The sequence below is a fragment of the Rhinichthys klamathensis genome, unplaced genomic scaffold (assembly GCF_029890125.1).
Source record: "Rhinichthys klamathensis goyatoka isolate OS25496 unplaced genomic scaffold, OSU_Roscu_1.1 h1tg000004l_1, whole genome shotgun sequence".
NCBI lineage: Eukaryota > Metazoa > Chordata > Actinopteri > Cypriniformes > Leuciscidae > Rhinichthys > Rhinichthys klamathensis.
This window is the reverse complement of record NW_026606557.1, coordinates 4203266-4227972: the sequence shown is the minus strand read 5'-3', so window position 1 is coordinate 4227972 and position 24707 is coordinate 4203266. Positions and strand designations below refer to the sequence as shown.

Here is a 24707-nt window from a genome sequence, read left to right as displayed (position 1 = left end):
TGAAAACAAATCGACTGAAACCGAAAAAATAAAGGCTATTGGTTATAATTAAGTTACTTTAAACACATGCGCTTGTGAACATTTGAAAGATTATTTTACTATCACTTATGCTCTCTCCTTTACTACATAATTATGGTGATATTATTATTTCTGTTGTTATTATTACTATTAAAATCATTATTATGTATTTATTTATTTTGTTTGGTATTCATGTGTTTGCCACTAGAGGCCACTGTAGCATGCGTTTTAATCTTGACGTCATATTCGTGCGACATTGGAATGAACACATGCACCATGCGTGTAAAAATAAGAGGTGCATGAATTAAATACATATGCTTTTTTAAAAGAACCATATTATTCCCGAGAAGTCGCAAACATCGTTTGTTGTCATGGCTGGACACACGCTACTGTTTAAATCAAAGTAAGTGTAGTTTGTCGTATGTCCTGACTGTTCTCAATGGAAAAGACTTATTCGAAATGTGCAGTGACAAATTGAGATTACTGTTAACTACCTTATTTGACAACTAGTTTATGACCATCTCATTTGTTTGTTTAGTTATGCAGTCTCCAGTAAAATAGAGCCGTTCTATAAAGGAGGCAAAGTACAGGTATGTCCATATTTTTAGTAGTTATTTTGGCAACACTTTATTTTACAGTGTCTTTGTTACATACGTTACATGCGGTTACTATAGTAACTAATAACTATAAATTATGCATACATGCACCTTTCGGCAAACCAAACCCTATACTAAATATAGGTTGTTACTTAATATAATTCAGTACTTAGGCCTAAATGTATAATTACAGTGCAACAAAGACACCTTAAAATAAACTGTTAACTTTTTTTTTTAAATAATCATATTATTAATCATATAATCATACACGTTTGACTTGTTTTGTATCTCCATCCAGATAAGCCGTGATGAACAGCACATCTTCTGCACATGTGGATCAAGAGTCAACATTTTGCAGATCAATACAGGGAAAATCATACATAGTATTGAGCAGGTCAGTATTTTACAGCCAGCCCATCTCATGTTATGTTCATCTCAACTGCACTATTTTGTGGTGGAAATTACATTTTAAGCTTCTTTTTTTAATAAAATGTCTGACTGTATTGCCTCTTTCTAAGGTTAAATAATTTTCTCCACACATATTGAAAGGATTTATGCTTGTTTTTTGCCTAACACGTGTCTTTAAATATCTTCATCAGTAGCACTTACATACGCCAGACTTTACAATTTTATTTCTGCACTGTAAAGATTATTGTTGGTTTAACTTAAAAAAGTAAGTAATCTGGTTGCCATAAATTTTTCAGTTAGTTGAAACAACAACAAAAAGTTAATACAACGAAAGAAAGAGATTGATTTAATCAACAGAAACTCAAAATATTATGCTATTTGAACATTACATTAGTGAATAAATTGATTTGACGAAAGAAAAAAGTTGTTAAATCATGATGAAAATATATATATTTTTAATAGTATATCTCTATATTCTGAATGTTTTGACCGATTCTTATATCATTGGTCTGATTTCTATAACATTTTATTACTAATAATATTGTAAAACATTGACAACAAAATGAAAAAAAGAATTTTGAACCTGCTTTCTAAAATTTTTAGATTAAAGTTCTGGAAAATTATTCTAAAAATGACTGCATAATACGGCTTTTTGCTTTCTCGGAGCAGGATGATCAAGAGGACATCACCTCATTCTCTCTCAGTCCTGATGATGAGGTGAGCTCATTCAGTGATCTGCCATTGGACTGTCTGGTGTTTCAGGATGCCTGAGACTGAGCTGGTGGCTGTTGTTTCTCTGCAGATGCTGGTGACCGCCAGCAGGGCTTTGCTCTTGAAGCAGTGGGACTGGAAGCAGGACAAGTGCACTCGCTCGTGGAGGGCCATCCACAATGTGCCTGTGGCCAGCATGACCTTTGACTGCACCTCCACCCTGCTGGCGACAGGTCAGACATAAGCCAGATGTTTGATGCAAACGAGTAGCACTATGCGCCAGTTTTAATGTCAGCTGCAGTTGTGCTCAAAAGTTTACACACCCCTTGCAGAATCTGTGAACAAAATAAGAGGGAACATACAAAATGCATGTTATTTTGTGTTTAGTACTGCCCTAAAAAATATATTTTACATAAATGATGATCACAAATAGTCCACGAGACAAAAAATAGCTGAATTTATCCCAAAAAAAAACATGCGCTTTATTCTTAATACAGTGTCCCAGAGCCGTACGTCACCGACAAGCTGCGCATAAAAAATAATCTGTATATCTTCATATAAAGATATTTTCAATTGTAATCTTGTTTTTTTAACTACTTAGCAATACTCTTGAGAAAAATATAACTTTAGCGTGCTTTTAAAAAGATAACAATACTATATTATTATATAGTATTACTATAATAATGTATTGTAAAAGAATAAACATAAGTGTGAAGAGAATGCAATGTTTTTCAGACAATTAATTGCATGCGTGTTACGTGTAGGGCTGCAAATACTAATCAATCAAATGTATTATTGTCGATGATGAAAATAATCGACAACAAATTTGCTTATCGATTAGTCGTGTCTGCCCGCTGTGCTCGGAAAACATCAGCCAGTCACGTTGCTTTACAGTAGTGAATAACCCATTTCTATGGACAAAACGCTTATGCTTGTCATCAAACAGAGTATATTAAATACAAAAAGTATATTAAATGTAATATTGAATACCTACAGTTAAAATAATAATCAAGTACTGATATGTGCTGTAGTACGTTAGTCAACAAATCATAATAAGTGCACTTCTTTAAAGCACAGCAAAAGATAATTAAAACAATGATTTTCAAATGTATTTCAACATTAAACTTTTAATTAAGAAACAGTCATGACAGTGTCTGGCCTTTTATTTCATTGTTATATCATCTGCCAAAATACAGTTTAAAAAAATGGTATTCGAAGTACACTCCAAATGCACATTGAAAAAAGTTAAGGGCGCTTCTTTTTCACAAGGGTAATGAATTTTGTTGTTTGTAGGAGGTTGTGACGGCACCATCAAGCTGTGGGATGTTGTGAAGCAGTACTGCACACACAATCTGAAAGGATCGTCTGGTGTTGTACAGTAAGTACAGTGTTTTGTAATGATCTCTCATTTATCCTTTAATAGACCTTATAATTCCTTTCTGTAATGCTGTAATACTGGCACAGGTTGTTATGCCATGTCTAAAAGCTGTTACGCCTCTCTCTCTCAGTTTGGTTGAGTTTCACCCAGACATCAGCAGGCTGCAGCTCTTCTCTTCCTCTGCGAACTGTGGGATCCGTATCTGGGACCTGCGGAGCAGCAAGTGCATCTGTGTTCTGGAGAGCCACTACAGTGCCGTCACATCGCTGGCCTTCTCTCCTGATGGCCAAACACTCGTCAGGTTGGGGGACGTCACATTTCTTGGGAATCTCATTAAGCATTGTCCTCATAATAGTCCAATTTGAATAAAGTCGCGCTGTCTGCATTTTTAGTTCTGGCCGAGACAAAATCTGTTCGGTGTGGGACCTGAAGGAGAAGGCGGTGAAGAGGACAGTCCCTGTCTATGAGGTCGTGTCCCATTTACCTTTATAGCAGCTCAATTGTTGTCTTTGTAAATAAGCAGGATACTCTGGAAATACGGCCTTGGTGTTTTACATGGATTTCTCTTATTTGTGGATGTTCAGGCTGTGGAAGGTGTTGTTCTTCTCCCTGGGACGAGCGATTACTCCCAGATGGGTGTGAAGAGTGAAGAGTTACACTTTGTCACGGCTGGCAGCAAAGGTAAACTCTACAAATCAAAACGGTTTTATTTAAAACGGATGAAAACCCATAAAAACAACACTGGTTGAAAAATTGGCAAACTTGCACTTTAATCTGCTTTGTTGCATCTAATCGAGATCAAACCCTTTAAAAATATAAGATGAATGAGAAAACGTTGTTTAAAAATACACATTTTGCATTATTTGTAGGCGTTTTTTAGTGCATGCATTAATAAAAAATGTGGCGCTCCTGTGCAATGCAAATATTGAATCCTTGCGTGCGGCTCTGAGTGAGTGTTGTGATGTTCTCCGCAGGCGTTCTTCGAGTGTGGGACTCCAGCTCAGCGCGCTGTGTGTTCACGCAGACTCTGCCTGATGCCCCAGATCTCAGCACAGAGGAGGCCGATTTGGACCCGCGCTGTCTGGTGCACCTCCTGCCCATGCCTCAGTCCAACAGACTGGCCACAGTCACCGCAGAACACAACATCCTCATCTATCAGATGCCCACGCTCACCGTGCAGCAGCAGGTAAACCTCACAGCTCACCTTGCATCAGCATAAGCGTCCGCTGTATCTGGGACGTTGAACCATTCGCCTTGTTTATCTCTTCTTTTGAAGTTCGTGGGCTACAATGATGATATCTTGGATGTGAAGTTCCTGGGGAAGGACGACACGCACATCGTTGTGGCCACTAACAGCTCTCAGCTGAAGGTGTTTGAGTTGGCCACTAACAGCTGTCAGATTCTGTATGGACACACAGGTCAGTGAGCCACTAGAGGGCAGCAGCAATCTGGATACGCTACACATGATGCACAATGTGCACTGTGTGCTTTCATTCAAAACACTTTGGGCTTGTCCAAATACCCACACTTGTAATCTTGAGAGCGCATGCATGCTAAAGGAAGTAAGTGCGCAAGACTGTCTCATGTCTTAGAAATGCCACTAAACCCACACTATCTCAAATACCGCTTCGGAAGCGAAGCACATCCAATCATGTTCGGGATCTCGCGTGCCCCGAAATCTCGAGATGTCGAGAAAAACATTCCATTGTAAGTTAAATTAATTAGATAGCCTGTTACATATAATTTGGTTGTAAAACAGTGTTGCACATTTTATCTGTTCAAAGATGCGTGTTGTGTATGCTTTGCACAACATTTGCAAGTGCTTTTTATAACTTAATTGAAAGCACCACAATTTTTAAATGGTGTCTTTTGTTACATAGCGACTACTGAACAGACATTTAGAAGTTTGTTTTGAAATGCAAAGTAGTGAATTTCAAAATAAAGCTCTGTAAACTCGTGCATTTTTGCAACACTGTAAGTGTGTCCCATCGGGTAATCAAATGTTCTACACACACTTGCAGTCTTCAAGCCTACTTGAACACGTGGGTCAAATCGAGCGGCAACCTTCCAGTCTCGGAAGCGAATTAAACTGCAGTTCATCGACTGGCCACTAGAGACGGGCTCCAAAAGGGAGTCAATTCCATATATCCCCCATGTTAAAATCCCCAACTTTACAGCAGAGAAAAATATTTACAGCCTGGAACAAAAATTGGTTTTGGTCTATATAGCTAATTTTGCCCTTCATGGCAACTCTGAGGGGGGTGAATATTTTTTAAACTCATCCGTTTAAATTATATTAAGCCTTAAAGTTCTGCATAATTAAGGGCGTGGCCACTTGAGTGACAGGTGGATTACCACTGCTGTCACTACTAGCCGTTTGTCTGCTGTCTGTTAGCCGTCACGTCACCTCAGCTAATCCCAGCTTAACCTTTCATCTCTGCCATGTTGTGCTTTTTTTGAGATTATTCCATCAATTTAGTACACGCCCACGCCATTGGATTCCGTCGTCGAGTATCAAGAGAACAACCAGCGCTGTTTTTCAGTTGGATTCCTCTGTTAACATACACTAATGGATGTCTGACAATTTCGTTGCTTTTTAAAGTTTTCAGATTTAAAAACGTCTATAGATATAGAGGCTACACTCGTTCTGCGGTACCGTTGCTCTCACGGAACAGATAGACTATATGCTTATTTAACTTTTTAGTGTTAAATAAAAAGTACCGTCAGATGAAATCCTGCAAGTGTCAGTACTTTCTCCGTCCATGCAATAAATGCACATCCTTGAATGAGAGCAGATTTCTAGTGTGTTTACTTAAACTTCTTAGGTAATATCTACGGTTTGACCCATTTGAGAGATGGCCAAAATCTGAATTTAAAATGGACTGATTGAATAAAGCTCTCGACGAACTTGACGTGCGATGCGGCGCTGACTGGCATGTATGCACCAGGGTTATTATAGTTAAATAAAACTAATGCCACAAAAATAAATCTGTTACCTGAAATCAAATTAAAAATGTAAATTTCTTTTTATTTTACATCAGCTAGTTGGCAAGGTAACATTTCTCATTTTCATTTAGTTTTTAAATAGCTGAAACTGAATAAAATACAAATATCGACATTTTAAAAATGCAAAACTATTATAAACTAAACTATTTTACTAAAATTAAAATCAAGATGTGAAATATTAAAATATAAACCATTTAAAAATGTTAATAAATATAGTATCTCAATTATAATGCACTTGTTTGTGGTGTTTCCTACAGCACAAGTTATCATTAGATTCATATCTGCAAATGAAAGCCCATGTTAAACACACACGCAAAAAGAATTCAATGAGCAAGGGAGTCTGAAATGTCAACCTGACAAAATAGACAAAAATATTAATTTTGGTCAAATATTTGTTCTTGGACAAGGTTTAAAAGGAAGCAGTGTTATTGTTAACTCAAACTGTTTCCTGTAAGGGAAAAAAAGCTCAAATATGAGATGAAACAAATTAAACCAAAAAAAAAAACTTGATAAATAGAAGTGTTGCCTTGGCAACTAACTGAAACAAGTCGTAGTACTAAAATAATAAAACTAAAATGAAATAAATATTATGTAAAACTAAATAGAATTATTTTTGTAATTGTAAAAACGACAAAAGCACAACAAAATGACTCAATCTCAAACTAAAATTACAATGAAACCGGAAAGCATTAAAATGAAAATTAAGGCTAATTTAGAATATTACTAAAAACTATAGAAGTATGTACACAAAAGTTAAATATAACTGAGTGCAAGTAAGGATAATTTAGTTAATGCAGCTAATCAGTTAAGATGCCCCACCCTGAAACTAACACTAACCAGTTGCTATAAATGTAACATAACATTTCCTGATGCGAACTGAAAGCTATTTTTATTGTTCACTCATTGTTTTGAGGAAAACTTCAAGCAGGATGTGGTATAAATAGGTTATTTTTAATAAGTCATAAGCATAGCGTTAGTGGCCACGTTAATAGGTGTGTCTGTGTGTGTGTGTGTGCTCTGTTAAGTTATTCGATTTGTAAATGAATTATTGGGGGGGTGGGGGGTTCAGTTAATCAAAAAATAGTAGGGATGCACGATATAGGATTTTGGCCGATATTCGATATGCCGATATTTTCTAACTAATATTTTTTAAGTGCAAAAAAAGCTTATTAAAGCTTCTATTAAAGTTCTCAGTCAAGAGCAGTGAGTGATTTCCTCTGTTTTGTTGTTTTATTAACATTAACGGGATGTTCTCCCCAAAATTTAAATTGTCATCATTTACTCTCTCAAGTTTCTTTCTTCTGTTGAAAATAAAAGTTATTTGGAAGAATGTGGCTAACCAAACAGTTGCTGTACTTCAGTGACTTCCATAGTATATTTAAGCACAAGAAAGAAATGAATACAGGTTTGGAACAACATTAGAGTGAGGAAATAATGACAGAATTTTTATTTCTGGGTGCAGTATCTCTTTAAAGTCCCTGTAAAGGCAATTCTAAAAACAAATTCTAAACCCATTATAAATGTTAGAAATGTATTGCTAAAACATATTACAAAGACTGTGAACTGTGAAATACTGAATTGTGGAGTTAGACCGTTAAACAGTTTTTCACCATTGCTATTTTCCGGATTTTTTGGGCGGGGCTAAAACGGGGCTCGATGACGCACTGGAGCCCCTGAGCTCCTGGACACGCCCCTACTTGATGACGCACTGAGGCCACTGAGGCTGGCCCCTCCCCTAACAATAGAGCACATTCGCATCAGTTCACTGCTCAATCGCGAGTTACTGTCAGTATTATTAGTTACTACAGCCTACAGTTTGCTAGCTAGCTATGCCTTCAACACAGAAATGCGTAGGCTACTACCTGGATCCGATCATGTACAAAACAGGTCGGTGTCTTTATTTAAATTTCCGAAAAACGATTACATCAAGATGAAGTGGATTAATTTTGTGAAGAGCCAACCTTGATGGAGAGCTGAGGATCACCGCCAACACCCGCCTCTGTAGTGATCAATTTACACGGGATAGTTTTATAAACTTTCGTCGGAGACAACTGGGATTCACTGATAATCCGCTGTTACTGGTAAATGGGGCCGAACCGACTCCCGCCTCAGCCTTCATCTCCCCGTCCCGAAAGCAGTATCAGCAGAGAATGTCTTTGGTATCAGCTAATATCACCGTCGGCAGCTTTCCCGCGAGTGGGCGTGGTTTCAGCGCAGCCAGCGGACACGCCCCCAGCGTTTGAGAGCAGAGAATACTGCTCATTTTTTCAAGATTTTGATAGCTTATTTTATGTACTTGCCGGCTTTTTCTATCATGCAAATTTGTCTGGGTGGCTAATAACAAGTTTTTATGTGGTGTGACAACCTCAGAACACATACTTAATTTTGACTTTACAGGGACTTTAAGGACATGCGGCAGCATATTATTACTGTCTCTTTAAGAACTGCACGCGACGCGTCTAATATACACGCATTTGACAAGCAGATTTTCTCTGTTTGCTTTCACTTCAGACATAACCAACTTTGTTTATGTAAACCTTGTGTGTATTTGACAGTATCAGCGCAGTAAGACTCGAAAGATTAGTCCAGTGTGCAGGCGCTGTGACAGGCTTTTAGTTCCTGTGAGCGTCGGGTTTAACGCGCTGAGAAAAGCGGATGTTAGAACAGCGCATCAGCACGTGAATGACATGTTTACCTAGCAAGACTTTGACGCACATGCAAATAATGAACTTTTGTGAATTGCAGTGTCCCGTGACTGTAAATCTACCTCTGCGTTTACATGTGATGTGATGTGAATGTACGTCGCGTTGTACAGTATGTTGAGATGAAGGCGCGAAGGCACGATACTATGATTTTTCTTCAAAAGCAGATCGTGGAGACCTTTTAATCGTCCGCGATCAAAAACCGCGTGAGACGCGCACCCCTAGTTGGAGTTTAAGTTGCTGGCGCTCATGCTTCGTTCGCGGTCGTCACGTGCGCATAGGAAACACGCCACCCTATCGGCAAGACTCATCGGCAGAAATATTCATACCGGCCGATGCCGATGATGGTCATTTTAAGCTTTTATCGGCCGATACCGATGTTGTCCCGATATCATCGTGCATCCCTAAAAAATAGTCAATAGATTATCAAAACCATCATTAGTTGCAGCCCTACATACCAGATTTGTAAACTGCATAAATGGTGTAAAAACATTAAAAAGGGAATGTCACACTGAACGTATACTTCATGCACCTCTTGAGTCATCAGTCTACATTGTTGACATTCTCGTCGATGAGTAGAGCACTATTACCCTGTCTTCTGCTGATGTATTGCTCTGATTATCTGTCTGCAGATACCATCTTATCGATTGATGTGTTGCGCAAAGGCTCCATGTTCGCCAGCTGTGCAAAGGTGACTCTTTTACTTTTTCTTAGAAAACTGCACCCGTGTCTTTTCACTAGCATATCATGGCATTCAAAATATCTGAATGCAAAGCTTCGCCCCCACACATGGAAAAACAACAGGTTTGTGTAACCTTTCACGCAGGACAAGTCCTTGCGGCTGTGGAAGATGGATCCGAACAGCGGCTACGTGCAGTGTGTGGCTCAGGGCAGCGGACACTCCAATGCCGTGGGCTCTATCGCCTGCTCCAGGTCAGACCTCAGCCGCCGGTATATCACTGCACATAGCAGTTAGACGAGTCAAAACCTGTGCCAAAACACCTGCAGCGTTATCGTAGGTCTGTTTCCTAAATGATTGACACACTTTTTTGCTAAACTGATAACGTGCTCTTTTACGTTTAAATCAAATAATTACAAAACCTGCCCATTTTAATAAAGTTCATGAACTTTTCTAGGGTTGTCAAGCTATGCTGCACTTATTTGCTATTTTACAACACCTTAGAACATGATCTATTCAATCAGATTTGAAGGGGTAGCTCACTCAAAAATGCATGTACGTGACTTACTTTCTTCAGGAAAACACAAATTGAGATTTTTAGGAAAATAAGCTATCGCTGTGTGTGGTTTTTCAAGGGTCAACCGAGCGGCACCCATTCAATGGCATTATATGGGCGTGTGCTATTGAATGGGTGCCGCTTGGTTGACGCATGAAAAACCACACGCAGCGATGGTGACGGTAATCCATACGACCCAAGCGGATGAATCAATGTCTTCTGAAGCCAAACGATAGGTGTGTGTAAGACAAATACTATTTTTATAACTATATCCTCCTGGGACCCAAGAATAGACTTTTGTCCACTGTAGTGGACATTATATTTTAGTGAATTTCTCTGACATCATACATGTCACATGACACAACCTGGGTGTCCTGTAAAGAGCACATTCAGGACTTTTCAGAGATACCAAATGTTTGGAGGTTTCACCATGAAAACAACTTCTCCTTGGTCTTTAAAAATGTCTGACATTAATTTAGTGATCAAATGTAGCATTCTTATGGAAATATGATAATATAGTGTAATTATAATATAAATGGGACTACTTTTCAAATTGTATTTCATAAAACAACATCTCAGGAAAATGTTAAGGGGTTTAAAAAAAAAAAACTTTGTTACAGAACAGGGCATTGATTTCAAACGTGTCCACTGTAGAGGACATCAGGACTAAAATCATGTTTATCAGGCATTCTGGGAGACACAACAAGTGAATATGGAAATAAATTATACATCAATATTCCTATGAAATGTTAGATATTATTATTAAAATGTTGCCAATTATTACTCCAATTATTACCCTTTATTCTTTCATTAAATGTTGCTCCCAGAACACATTAATGTGCAAATTAGATACAGTGTATAGATACATTGCATTGAATGGGAATATTAACTTATGGCCATTTTACCCACATATTGCAAAAAGTAAAATGGTGTATCAATTCATTCCATTATTTCTTTCATAACATAGTTGAGAATAATCTTTATACAAATTTTGGTTGAAAAAATCCTGAAACCCCAAAATGTATTGGTGATTGAAAAAAAAATCCCATTGTTTTTGCCTATACATATAATTTCATGTCATTTTATTTTTTAAACAACTTAGTCCTGGCGTCCACTACAGAGGACATAGCATAACGTATGAATAAAATATTATTTTATATTATGTTTTTTTTACCATTTGTTTATTGTGCTCTAAACAGTGTGATGACATGGAAAAAAACTAAATTCAAAAAACTTTTTTTTTCTGGGTCTCAGGAGGATAAATCATTGCTTTCGGTCTTCTACTGTCGTTTGAGTGTTCATGAGAGGGAGGTTGTGACATGTGTTGTGAAGTTGACGTTAGAAGTGGCGATGTTACTTTCGTGCAAACTTCACAACACTCTTAGTTCTCTCTTTGTTCTTTTAGTCCGGACCGAAAATGATACATTTAGTCCTGGTTGGCTTGGCGTTCACACTCGTGCTTCGGATGTTTGTGCACAGAAAAATTTCCTCATAGCGAGAAATGAATTGAGTTCCCTTTCGCATCTTTTTGCTCTTGAATATTTTAATTGGCAAGGCTTAAACTTTTGTGACGATACAGCATTGGCCAGTCAACTGTCCCGAGTGTCGTTCACGTTTGTTTACAATCATGTTCTTACATTGCATTGCTAGAATTCATAAAAAATATTACCGGCCAACTGGCGAATGACACTGTTTCATGTACTCGCCAACGCCGATTTTTACTCTCATTTGGCGCTTGGCGAGTGTTCATTTTTGGCCCTGCACCTATCGTTTGGCTTCAGAAGACACTGATTCATCCGCTGGGGTCTTATGGATTAACGTCACCATCGCTGCTTGTGGTTTTTCAAGCTTCAACCGAGCGGCGGCCATTCACTTGCATTATATGGACTCACAGAGACTAAAAATCTTTGTTTGTGTTGATCTAATGAAAGAAAGCCATTTACAACAGGGATAGCATCAGGGTGAGAAATTGATGAGAAATTTGAGTGAACTATCCCTTTAAAAACCAGAACTATCCATTTCATAACACCAGTGGGTGAACGCAATGGCCAATCAGACGTATATGTTGAGCCAATCAGAGGTGTTTGAGAATCCGTTCAACAGCTAGAGGGAAATGCTGGCATAGTCACCTTTTTTAAATTTAGTCTATACTTTTGACAACACTACTGTGCAAATAAGAGTTAGTTTTTGAGTTCTTCTAACTCGTACACCTGATTCACTGTTCCTGTATGCAGGTTAAAGAAAGTCTTCCTGGTGTCAGGCAGTCAGGACTGCACTATTAAGGTGTGGGAACTGCCCGACCCTCTTCCAGCCGTGGGATGTGAACCGGCCTTGATGACGGCAACACTCACTGAGAAAGCTCATGACAAGGTGGGTCTTTGCCCTCGTCACGTTCAATCTCACTCAAGAAATGTGTTTAGCAAATCTGTCAGGTGTGTTTTGACAGCACATCTTTTTGTTAAATGCACATTCTTATTGTGCAACCATCATTTCTATATATATAATATATATAATGCTTCACACATGATTGTCATTTTGTGTTTCTGTCTCCTGTAATATTCCTGAAGGATGTGAACAGTGTGACCATCTCTCCCAATGACAAACTGCTGGCCTCTGGCTCTCAGGATCGCACAGCTAAACTCTGGTCCCTGGCTGACATGAGTCTGCTAGGCGTCTTCAGAGGTCATGGTCGAGGTATTTGGTGTGTTCAGTTCTCTCCTGTGGACCAGGTCCTGGCCACAGCCTCAGCCGACGGCTCCATCAAGATCTGGAGCCTCCAAGAATTCAGCTGCCTCAAGGTAACTTACACTTTCAGGTTTAAAGTGTTGTTGAGTTTGCTATGTGATTTCTATAGAGTGCAACAGTTGCTAAAATGAAACAAGGATTGTCAGTTTTGATTTTAACGGCTTTAATGAGGCAGAGAAATACAGTACAATCCCATGAAGCATCGCAAATGACAATCAAATTAAAAACAATAGAGAAATATAAAACTATTGATTTTTGATGTTGATCACGTATATAGAAACAATCATTTTTATTGCAAAATATGCACACATAAACAAATATTCAAATAGTTTGGGAGCGTAGGGAAGCATGTGCTTCATGGGAGTAGGCGGAGTTAAAGAGTGAGATTTTCTTGTTGCAATACTCTGATTGGTGGAGATTTCTTGCATAATCAACAGGAATTCTGCTGTTAGACATGGTTATTCAAAAATAAGTTGAAATAATGGAGGCTGGTGGCTTAATAAAAACATATACAACCCCATTTCCAGAATAGTTGGGACATTTTTGTAAAATTCAATAAAATCAAGAATCTGTGATTTAGTTATTTCTCTTGAACCTTTATTTAACTGACAAATGGCTTGTTTTTATAATTTGCCATACCTTTATTCTATCACGGCTGGACTTCTGTAACTCTCTGTTTTGTGGCATCACCGCCGCATCTTTGTCTCGATTACAATCGGTGAAAAAAGCCGTGGCGAGGCTTTTAATGAGGGTAAAGAAACATGAATCAACTACCCCTGTACTAGCGTCTCTAAATTGGCTCCCTGTCCATTTTAGAATAAGATATAAAATATTGTTGTTTGTGTATAAATCGTTAAATAACCAGGCAATGTTCTGACAACCTCCCACAATACCCTAGCATCTTAGTGGTGAGTGTTGCATGGGCAAATCGGATTATGTAAACATGAAACTGCTTTTGCAGCCCATTATATTTGATGGTTTTCCAAGCAAAACATCGAAGATGGTGCTTGATTTTATCCAATTGGATAGTAAAATGAGTGTTACATACAGTACCAGTGGTGCCAAATAGCTAGTCTTAGGGGCATCATCTGAATAGGAAAGTGATTTCAGAGACAGAATTAATACATTTTGATAAAAGATAGTGTAGGCAAATGTTTTTGTTTCTTTCTTTAGTGTTCTTTAGTTTCTTTCTTTTGAATCATAGTAGATTAGGAACTGTGTTTAGAAAGCCTCAATTACGCGCCTGTTTATGCAGATTTTTTGAGTTTATGCACATCCTGGCTTTTTCATTCAGTGTTTTTTTTTTGTGATATCCCAAAATTCGCATACAAATTGGTGGATGGAAACATACATATTGATGTCCGGTTTAAACAGAAGTTTATAAAGTAGATTAAAATGATTTCTGTTTTTTCTTTGCAGACGTTTGAGGGACATGATGCATCTGTGCTAAAGATCATATTTGTCAGTCGAGGAACTCAACTAGTGTCTAGGTAGGTTATCTACTATCTCTGGTCCAAGCAGTTTGCATGCACTGTTCAACTATATAAACTTTCACGTTCATATTAATGCGAATATTTGCACAGATTTTATGATGTTTACATAGAGAATTTGTTTGTGCCTGGACCAAACATGTGCCTTTGTGACCCAACTCTTTTTCTGTCATTCTTCAGTGGATCTGATGGACTTGTGAAGTTGTGGACCATAAAAACGAACGAGTGTGTGAAAACATTCGATGCTCACCAGGACAAAGTGTGGGCTCTGCATGGCAGCAGCAATGACGACCTGATGGTGTCTGGATCAGCCGACTCCACCATCACACTGTGGAAGGTCAGTCCACTTGACAGTTTCAGCTCAGACGCTTTCAGCAGGGTGGTAAAACACTGTTATGAAACCGAAGGCGAACTGCATCTTGTGCTGAAACAGTCAGTTTCCCGTAGCAAGAGAAAAGGCCCATTGTTTTACACTGGCACTGATCATGATGAATGATGAATATGTTCCAGTTCACTATTCCTGGATTATTATGTACTGCTATTCAACACAATCATGATGATGAAGCAGATATCTCTAGCATTTATATTGATCTTCTTTAGTTACATTACCGTTCAAACTATTTAAATGTTCAAAGAATCCTGGAGAAAATGTGTTTCTGTTTTTAAAACATTCACAAATAAAATCTAGCCTGTAAACTTTTAGCACTATGTTTTACTTGTATCGATCTTTTCGAAGTATATGCAGCTTTTCTCTCTCTTAATGTAGCCTATGTCTCTGAGAGAGAGGAGATAGTTAATCCATTTATTACTTAAAGCGCATATCTTAACATATAAGATAACAGTTTTCTATTGAAGTAAACATTTTGAGGTTTGATATTTTCAGAAAAATGACTGTCGTCAATAACAACGCCGCTGTATAACAAACCACGATTGGCGCCATCTTGTGTCCACTTAGCAATTGTATTGAATATATTACTTGCGTTACTTGTCTTTTTGCCAGGACGATTGTTTTATACATTGTAGTAGATTATAAAGTAACAAGCTTTTTGTACAGGATTTACATTATCCCTTAAATCTTAGGACCTTTACTACAAACAAAACAGATAATAGAAAGATCATATTTTTGGGCTATATAATACAAATTAGGGATGCCACGGTACCAAAATTCCAGTAGTCGGTACGGATACCATTAAAATTTTACGGTTCTCGGTACCAATTTCGGTACCACGGCAAAATCAGTTTGAACTATTTTTCCAATTTAACTATTTGAAAAAAAATATTCACTTCAATTCAATGACTTTATTATTTATGACGGTACATTTATGAGAGCATTGAAGGCTACATGCTGTTTAAACGAAAATATTGATGATATTGAGAAATATTGCTTATAAAAAAAATCAAGTGAAAAATAAGCAACCTTCTATGCACACATTATTATTAGTAGTAGTAGTATCTTGAATGAATGGAGATATAGTTAAATCTATTGTACAGTAGCCTAATATAATTATTTCTGTCAATTTCTTTAAGTTAAACCGAACTTTTATTTTGACGGGTTGCCGTGAAGACCTTTGAGGTTCTGTGCGTGTATGATATGACGATAGTTTTTCTCAAATGAAACGGTAAAATGCTCATGAAGTGACTCTCGGAGATGAATTGAATCATGAATCATGTCATCATATCGTGAGGCAGCAGAGACTGAAAACAGCGCGAGCGTCACTCGATCGTGCCTCAGTGTGTGTGTGTGTGTGTCTGAGTGAGGTAACGTTAAATGAAACCGCGCGTCTGCGCCGTTCATTCACACAGAGACAAGCAGAACATGCAGGGTTAATATTTAAATAGTCTTTTTGCTATAATATTTATAGGATTTTTGAGTTTTTAATTTTTTTGTAAGGCACTAAATGACTCGACTCGGACTCGTGACAAGACTCCAAGACTTGATAAAGACTCCAGATGAAAGACTTGTGAACATCTCTGATATGCACTTTTACACTATGCGGTTTCTCTCAACTATGTTTCCCTAAATACTTGGCAAGATGGGCATTTGGACATAATTTTGTATGTATTTGACCATTTTAGTGCAATAAGCCATGAAACATAAGTCACTTTGCTTCTCGCGAGCTGTTTGAGAGGCGGCTTTATGTGCGCGACACTTGTATAGATCGGTGTCATGCTCTCACCAAAACGTGCTTTTGGTGAGAGCATGAAACCTGCGACAATAACTAAAATCATGCGCAATACAAGCACTATTCAACCAGAGCGAATGAGACGAGTGAGTGAGAAGATGCGCAGTGTGTCGCTCCGTCATCAGAGTGAAGAGAGAACAAGAATGCGCAGCTTGTATCGGTGTATAGATACTGCAAAAAAATTAGTTTTGGAGCCGTTTCAGATATTTCAGTATCGATACATATTGAAATATCAATATTTTTGACAACACAATTCCTGAGGACGTTGACAAATGTGAATTTTTAATTGTTTAACGAGTCATGAGTGCTTGCGTCACCAACTGGAGGATTAATCATTCTTATGTAATACACAATATGTGGCCAAACCTATAATTCCTTATTATCATTATAATTAGCAAGCTGCTGCTGTACATATAACTATGTGAAACTGGATGCTCATCTATACTATCATGCTCCCAAAAACTCTGGTGTAATAATAAGTTGCATTCTAGCCAAAACACTTCTATATACTATAATGATTGTAAGTTGGTCATGGTTGATGTGTATTTGTTTCAATTGTCTATGCGTACAGGCCAGTATTGATACAATTGTTTGTTTTCTGGTTAGGATGTGACTAAAGTGGAGCTGGCGGAGGAGCAAGCCAAACAAGAAGAGCAAGTCCTTAAGTAAGTCACTGCCTGCTTTATGTAACAAACAAATGCGTTCAGGCAGAAAGATACCTGAGGAAAGATTGACAAGGATAAATGTTATAACATTTTATCGCTTGCCAAAACCAATCCTGTTGTTGAAACAAAACATTGTTTCTTGAACCCTTAAAGCTCTTTATAGGTGTACGTTTCGTTTCCATGCTCGTCCATTCTTGACACACGGCAGCTTATCAGCTTATACATCACTGATTCCATTCTGATAAGCTCATATTAGTTATTAGTGGAGTTCTATGAAAGTTATTGTCCATATCCAAAAATAAAAATTCTGTCATTTACTCACCCTTATGTCGTTCCAAACCAGCGTGATTTCCATTCATCGTGATTTCAAACACAAATTAAGATGTTTTAATAAAACCTGAGATATTTCTCTCTAAGCATATTTGGATTGTTTTCAATAATAATTGAACAAAAGAGATGCTTTTTTTTAACAAACTCTCTCTCTCTCTCTCTCTCTCTTCATAAAGGCATAGCAAACGTAATCCATATGAATCAAGCATTTTAATGCAAGACTTCTAATGCATCACTATATATGATAAACAGATTCACATATAAACATTGATCAGTGAACAACAGATCAAATATGGTCAGCGGAAGATCAAACTTGCTTTCTTGGCACGAGAGCAAAATCTTAAAGGGGGGGTGAAATGCTATTTCATGCATAGTGAGTTTTTTACACTGTTAAAGAGTTGGATTCCCAATGCTAAACATGGACAAAGTTTCAAAAATTAAGTTGTACGTTTGATTGAGTGTTTCTGTTCTCAAAATACTCCTTCCTGGTTGTCACAAGTTTCGGAAAGTTTTTTTTCGAGTATGGGCGAGTATGACGTCAGATGCGCCGGAATGTCCTTATACGGTCCTAAGGGCACTTCTCTCGGAAGGGCGCGCGCGCAGCTGTAGAGCGATAGCCGTAACCTATGCCCATCAAAGCGCTGTGCATCGGCTGCGCTGCAATATGTCACCAAAGAAGTGTGTTTTCGGTTGCCAAGGCAAGACAACACTGCACAGATTCCCAAAGAATCAAGCGTTAAGGGACCAGTGGATGGAGTTTGTTTTTCCAGAACATCAACACAGTTGTGCAAGTGTTCTTGTTTGTTCCATGCATTTCGAGGATGATTTTTTTTATAAACAAGGCCCAGTTCGAAGCCGGATTTGCTAATCGTTTAGTTCTCAAGGATGGAGCAGTCCCAACACTAAAGGTTAACGGTCCTGCATTGGAACCGCAGGCGGTGAGTAGAACTGCTTCAAATATCTGTGTGTCTATCGGCGTGTAACTTAAGCACAGCAAGTAGGCTAAACAACATGATCACGAATAGTTAATGTATCTATGGAGCATGCGATGTATGTTGTGTGTTTGTTTAAATACATTTGTTTAGGTGGCTACTGTAGGTGTCTGTTTGTTTATTGTAAAACCAAATCATGTCTTCATAAACCACAATTAGACACAAATGTTCTAAAACTTCGCGCGCTCGTGATTATTTAGCTCCGCCCACACGGCACGCCTCCACCCGCTCGGGTTCTCACCCACCGGAGAGACTCGGTACAGCCTATCTTTCTTTTATAAATATAATAAAACTAAAGACTTTTTGGAGATATGATGGATGCAATATTACTCTATAGGTACTCAATATTAACATGAGATTGACCAGGCCTGGATTGGCTAATCGGGAGCACCGGGAGAATTCCCGGTGGGCCGGTCTGGATTATTGGCCAGGAGGGCCGGTGTTGTCATGGCACTGGGTTGAATGCTCCAGTCACAGCGCAGCCCCACTGTTTTTTTATTGTTATTTTCTCGCAGCCCCACAAAAAAAGTCAGTTGTTAGAGATGTGCGAACAATTGCAATGATTCGCATATTGCGACGATAACCGACCTCATCGGATCTGCTTCAGTAGCTACTCAACACCGCTCGTCGGCAATCGCAAAATGTTTGAGATGACCGATCGAAGCAAGCGGGATGTATGTTCACAGAAGCGCGAGCGAATCCCAACGCGACGCTTCACGAGATAAGATGCAAGTGGCTAAACTAAACAGCTGTTTTACGATAGAAGTTTTAAACGACCGACATAAATAATCAGTTTGCAAAGACTGTATCAATCAAAGGTAACCAAAAGAAGAATGAGAGAAGGAGATGAGAGAGGAGAGCAGGAAGAGCAATATTGCATACTGTGCCCAGAAAGATAATAACTTTATTACAATGGATTCCTATTTAACACAGATATACATGTTCTTTGCCAATGACAGTGGAAAAATAATATGCCCCCGAACCCAGATCACTTTTGGGACCTTTGTATTTATAAAACCCTGTGTACGGCTATTGCACTGAATAGAAAATTATATATTTTAAAAATACAATGAATTACAAGGCTGTACAGAACAGTGCACTATTGCAGACTTATATACTGAGGGTTTAATTACATTATTTGAATATAGTCGGTCGGGAACTAAAGTGGGCCGGTCTAAGGTATGAAACTCCAGGGCTGAAAATTAGTCCCACTCCGGCCCTGCGATTGACTGAAACTGAGTGTTTCACCCCCCCTTTAACTGGATGAAACCACTCGATTCATTTTTATGATCTCCTTATAAAACTTTTTGAAACATCAAAATTTGGCTTGGATGGACCTTCAATGAATGGGTATCTGATTCACTAAAATATCTTTGTGCTTCCAAAATGAATGAAAGGGTTTGGAACGACATGAGGGAGAGTAAATGACAACAGGATTTTCATTTTTGGATGAACTAATGCTTTTACATAGCTGTTTTGGAAAGTATTGCTTATTATTGTCTGTCATTCCAAAACAAAATATCCCTTTGAGTGCTTATAGATTTTGTGGCATCTTCGCAGGCAGCAGGAACTGTCAAATTTACTTCATGAGAAGAAGTACCTGAAGGCTCTGGGCATCGCCATCTCTCTGGATCAGCCGCACACTGCCTTACGAGTCATCAGAGGTACTTTCTCTTTTGTTTCCCTGCATGGAGCCAGCTTTACTTTCCAAAAGCATTTCTTTTAAATGGCCACTCCGATTGTTTGGGATACAATCGGGTAGATCCACATTTATACTCCATGAACAGGAATCTGAGACACTCCACCGCTTTATTTCCTGAATGTTGTAACTCAAACACTGGCTATTTTTTTATGATGGTTTATGATTGTGTAAGATGATGCTTGGTGTATTATTACTCATTGTCTTATATTCAACAACGCTTCCTTAAGAAATTCCAGCGTTGCTCTTTGGCTGAACTTTGGCTGAACCTAAGAAATGCCAAATCCATGTCACTATTATGTAAGATTTCTATTTCAAATAAATGCAGATCTGACTATTCATCATTTTCTATTCATCAAAGAAAAAAGAAAAAAGCATGTTGAGCGAACGCTCTCCGCACGCAGTACACGTTCATCAAATACTTTCGTTTCAAAACCACTAAATCCCATCCTCAGCCCATTCGGAAATACCGGTTCGTTGGCAGAAACCTCTAAATGCCACTTTCCTTTGCCAGCAAATGTTCACAAACCAATCAGAAGACGTGAATCGAATCATATGATTTCAAGGTGAATGACGCTGTGCATATGAACCGGCTTTTATTGGTTATCTTTTATCTTGTTTAAAGAAGAAAGATTTTGAAGATTACAAGAAATTTATACTAGAAATGTACTTTTTATGACAATGGATTGTTTAGATTTGACTAATATCAGTTTGTTTACTGAATTAATGCACAACTTAACAGTACACTTTTTATTTATTATTTAATCTTTTTTATTTGATGCATCAATGAAAGGTTAGATTTTTAGCAAATTTTTTTGAATGAAAGATCAAAAGGATAAACAATGCAGTTTTTTTTTTTTTACAGCCATTTTGATCATTTTTACCAGGGGTGCCAATAATTCTGACCACAACTGTGTGTATGTGTGTGTGTATCTTTTTATAAAACAGTGCAGACTATACAGTATTTCTTAAAACATGTTAAATAAACTTAGGCTACTGTACCTGAAAAGCTTAGTTAATTTAATTTGTATATATATATTTTTTTTCTATTGTATTTGTTCTACTTTCATTTTATTTGCCATTTGTATATTTGCAAAAGTTTTTATTTTATTTTTGTATCAAGGAATTTAGTTTTTCTGTTTGTCTCAGGGCTTGCTTTATGACAGAAGACAGTCAGTCGTGCATGTTATGATTTCAGTCAGCTTAAATGGCATTTGTTTTATAATATTAGGTTGACTAAAATGGGAAGAAAAAGTTTTAATTCAGTGAGATTTCTTTCTTCTAGACCTATTAGTCAAAAAAGTAACACAAAATAGTAAACTACAATCACATCTTTAGATATATTGAATCGAAATTTTATTCAAAATCGAGAATCGATTTTTAATTGAATGGTGACCTCAGGAATCGATTTAAATCGAATTGAGGTACCAAAAGATGCCCCTCCACACACACACACACACACAATTAATCATGTTATGTTATTTCCTTTAATCTTTCATAGAAATTCGGCAGCAGGAGGATGGCATGCAGGAGCTAGAAAAGACCCTCCTGAAACTCCGTCAGGATCAAAAAGGTACACGCCGTGTGTCTGTGCAGTGCACTAGTGAAGGTCATCGGGTTCACTGTGACTGCCTTACCTGATTGTGTGTTGTGTTCAGAGTCGGTGATGCGCTACTGTGTGGTGTGGAACACGAACTCGCGCAGCTGTCTGGACGCTCAGGCCATCCTGCAGGTGCTGCTCACACACCTGAGCCCTGAGGAGATGCTGCAGTATCAGGGGGCTCGTACTCATCTGGAGGGCCTCATCCCGTACACAGGTGTTTTATCCAAACTAACCCACACACAATGACATGGTGTTTCTAAAGAGCTTTCTGACCTTTCCATTCAAATATGTAATACATTCGAATCCTGTTTCCCGCAGAGAGACACATGCAGCGGATTGGCCGTCTCCTGCAGGCCTCAATGTTTCTGGATTACATGTGGCAGAAAATGCGTATCACAGGTGGTAAAGAGAGGTAAAAACAAGTTCCCAAAACTTCGCGGTAGTGCATTCATTAAATTATTAGTAGCGTTTGCTTGGGGAAGAATCAGCATTATTGCTCATACTCGAGGTTATGAATTGAGGAAATCAAAATGTCATTGATCTTTTGAAATACAAGAGGGCATTGTACTGTACAAATATCCTGCAAGTTTCAGAACTCAAAACTTCATTGTTAGTCCAAAAAAACAGCTTTTATTTAAACCAAGCTCAATTGTCTATCAGAAACAGGATAGAAAATTGCCTGTTCTACAATGGTTTTTGATGTAAAAAAAAAAAAAAAAAAAAAAACGTGGACCACATAGAACATAAAAAATATATATTGAAAGAATAAAAAAAAATGCAGTTCATGACCCCTAAATATTGGTATTAATCTTTGGTACAAAACTAGTCCTGTATGTTTGTGCCATGGGTATGAATTATCAAAATTATCAATCTTGTTAGAAAATAACTGTTCTCTTACTTTTGCTTTTCCAAGCAAACAGATTTGCCACCGCCTTTTTTTTTTTTTTTATGCTCCCAAAAACAGGGACTTGTCTAGATTCTCACTGATTTAAACCAGTAAGCAACAAGGCAGCAAGTTTTTTTTTAGTTTTTTTTTTAAATAGACATCATCAGAGTGAAGTTGAATGCAAAACAATAAAACATTGTTTATTTCCTTGATGATCTGACTACAGTTCTGTAGAATTGAGTGTCTGACATGAGTCACTGCTCAATTCTCATCTTCCAGGAAGTGGGTTTAAATCAACACCATTCTTCCAGACTTTCTTTCAACAAATATTAAACATTCCTTTCACTTATTAAAGAACCATTGAACATCTTAATAAGTTCACTTGTCAAACATTTGACCACATTTGTCCTTGATGTTGCCGTTGGCTTACTCACTCGGAAGTATGTAAGGTAGTTTTGTAAAGTCTTCAAAAAAAAGTTTCTTCAATTGCACACTTTTTCCTGTGAACTTGTTGAAAATGAAGACTGCCAAAAGTTAAAATGCGGTTTCAGTTTAACACACTTTTATTAACTACAGCTAGTCTAGTGACAGTAAACGTGTTTAAACTGCATTTGACATCTGAATGAAACATGGTAATATGTTTTATCAACACTTTTATCCCCAGTCATTCATTTGAAAGTTTATTCAATATATCACGTTTTACAGTTAATCTGCTTTTATGTTTTTGTTTTCTAGTGTGAACTTAGACGATGATGAGATGGATACCAGTCCTCAGTCCATAATCATCATAGACAAGCAACCGATGGAGATGACAGACACTCAAGCATCTCAGCAGCAACCGGAAGATGATGAGGAAGAGGAAGATTTGGAGGATTCAGAAAACAGTGTGGAGCTTCTTGATGAAGGTGTCAGCACGTCTAAAAGTGCTCATGTGAATCTCAAGAAACCCAACGGGGTGAATGGCGGGGCAGAGGAAGGTCATGTGTCCAGTGAGGAGAGTGAAGATGAAGATGAAGTCATGGAAATTTCCACCAAGTCTCTGCCCAACAAATTTACAGGTTCTGCTCTTTGCGAAACAGCAACTATAAGATGATTGGCTGCTGTAGCTGTCAATCAAGAGCCATTTTATTCAGTATTGTATATTGAATTGATGGACCATTTCTGGTCTTTCTGAATATTCTGATTCATACACACATTGTTGCTGAAAAATAGGGGTTTCCTGTTTGTATCACCACACCAATTGCAAAATGCGTAGACTTTTTTTTCATGTATTTTTGTTATACTTCAAATAAATAATGGTCACATCTCTTGGAAAAGAAAAATAAATTGTATCACCTTCTCTGTTGGAATTAAGTTGAGGTCTGTCAATCGAATTACATTTATTTTTATTTTATTTTTATTTTTTTGGAAGCCAATGAGCAACATTTAAGAATAGTAATAAATATTCCAATTAAAACCACTAATTTTGGATGATTTGGCCAATTTTACATATCAAGTTCAAAAATAATTTACCCAAAAGTAATTTAACCAAAATATTATACTTTTTTGAAACCCATTGAAACTTTTAACATTGTACTTTATTTTATGTTTGTTATAAGTGTTTTCTGTGGTAATGGACAATGTCACATTCCACAGAACTTGTGTTCATCACAGAACGTGCCTTAAATATCTCACTCTCAGAGCATCACTGAACTTCTAGCACTGTTAAAACAACCATTTCCAAAAACAAACTTGACCCTTCATTCTCTTGCTATAATAGTGCGTATTGAGTCCTTTAATGATGTGGCTTGTTCCCGCATCGGTTTTTCTGAAACGTTCAGTATCTTGTGCAAACAGTGAGGTGTGTGTGTGCACTGCTTAAACCAGTATTGAATGTTGGGCATCCCAGATTGCTGCAAGTGTTGGATACACAGTGCGCATGTGTGACGCACAGCTTAGTAAGGATGCAGCTTGTATGCAATACTCTTTCTTTCTTTACTGAATACCAACTACACCTCTCTCTCTTGAGTTGATCTTGATGTTTGCATTCTACATTAATGTCTGAGTTTACACGGACACGT

At 37.8% G+C, this 24707-nt stretch overlaps 1 protein-coding gene across 1 annotated transcript; it reads left to right on the top strand.

Moving 5' to 3' along the window:
- Window positions 1–261: 261 nt before the first annotated feature.
- Window positions 262–24005, top strand: tbl3 (transducin beta like 3). The gene is made up of 23 exons (XM_056251694.1): window positions 262–421; window positions 557–608; window positions 913–1008; window positions 1692–1739; window positions 1825–1966; window positions 3027–3111; window positions 3242–3412; window positions 3504–3579; window positions 3696–3792; window positions 4086–4297; window positions 4388–4529; window positions 9452–9510; window positions 9646–9752; window positions 12289–12424; window positions 12622–12852; window positions 14219–14289; window positions 14470–14626; window positions 17079–17137; window positions 20020–20123; window positions 21660–21731; window positions 21817–21975; window positions 22080–22173; window positions 23383–24005. The coding sequence occupies exons 1-23, from the start codon at window positions 390–392 to the stop codon at window positions 23738–23740; spliced, it is 2760 nt and encodes a 919-aa protein (XP_056107669.1). The 5' UTR covers window positions 262–389; the 3' UTR covers window positions 23741–24005.
- Window positions 24006–24707: the final 702 nt, after the last annotated feature.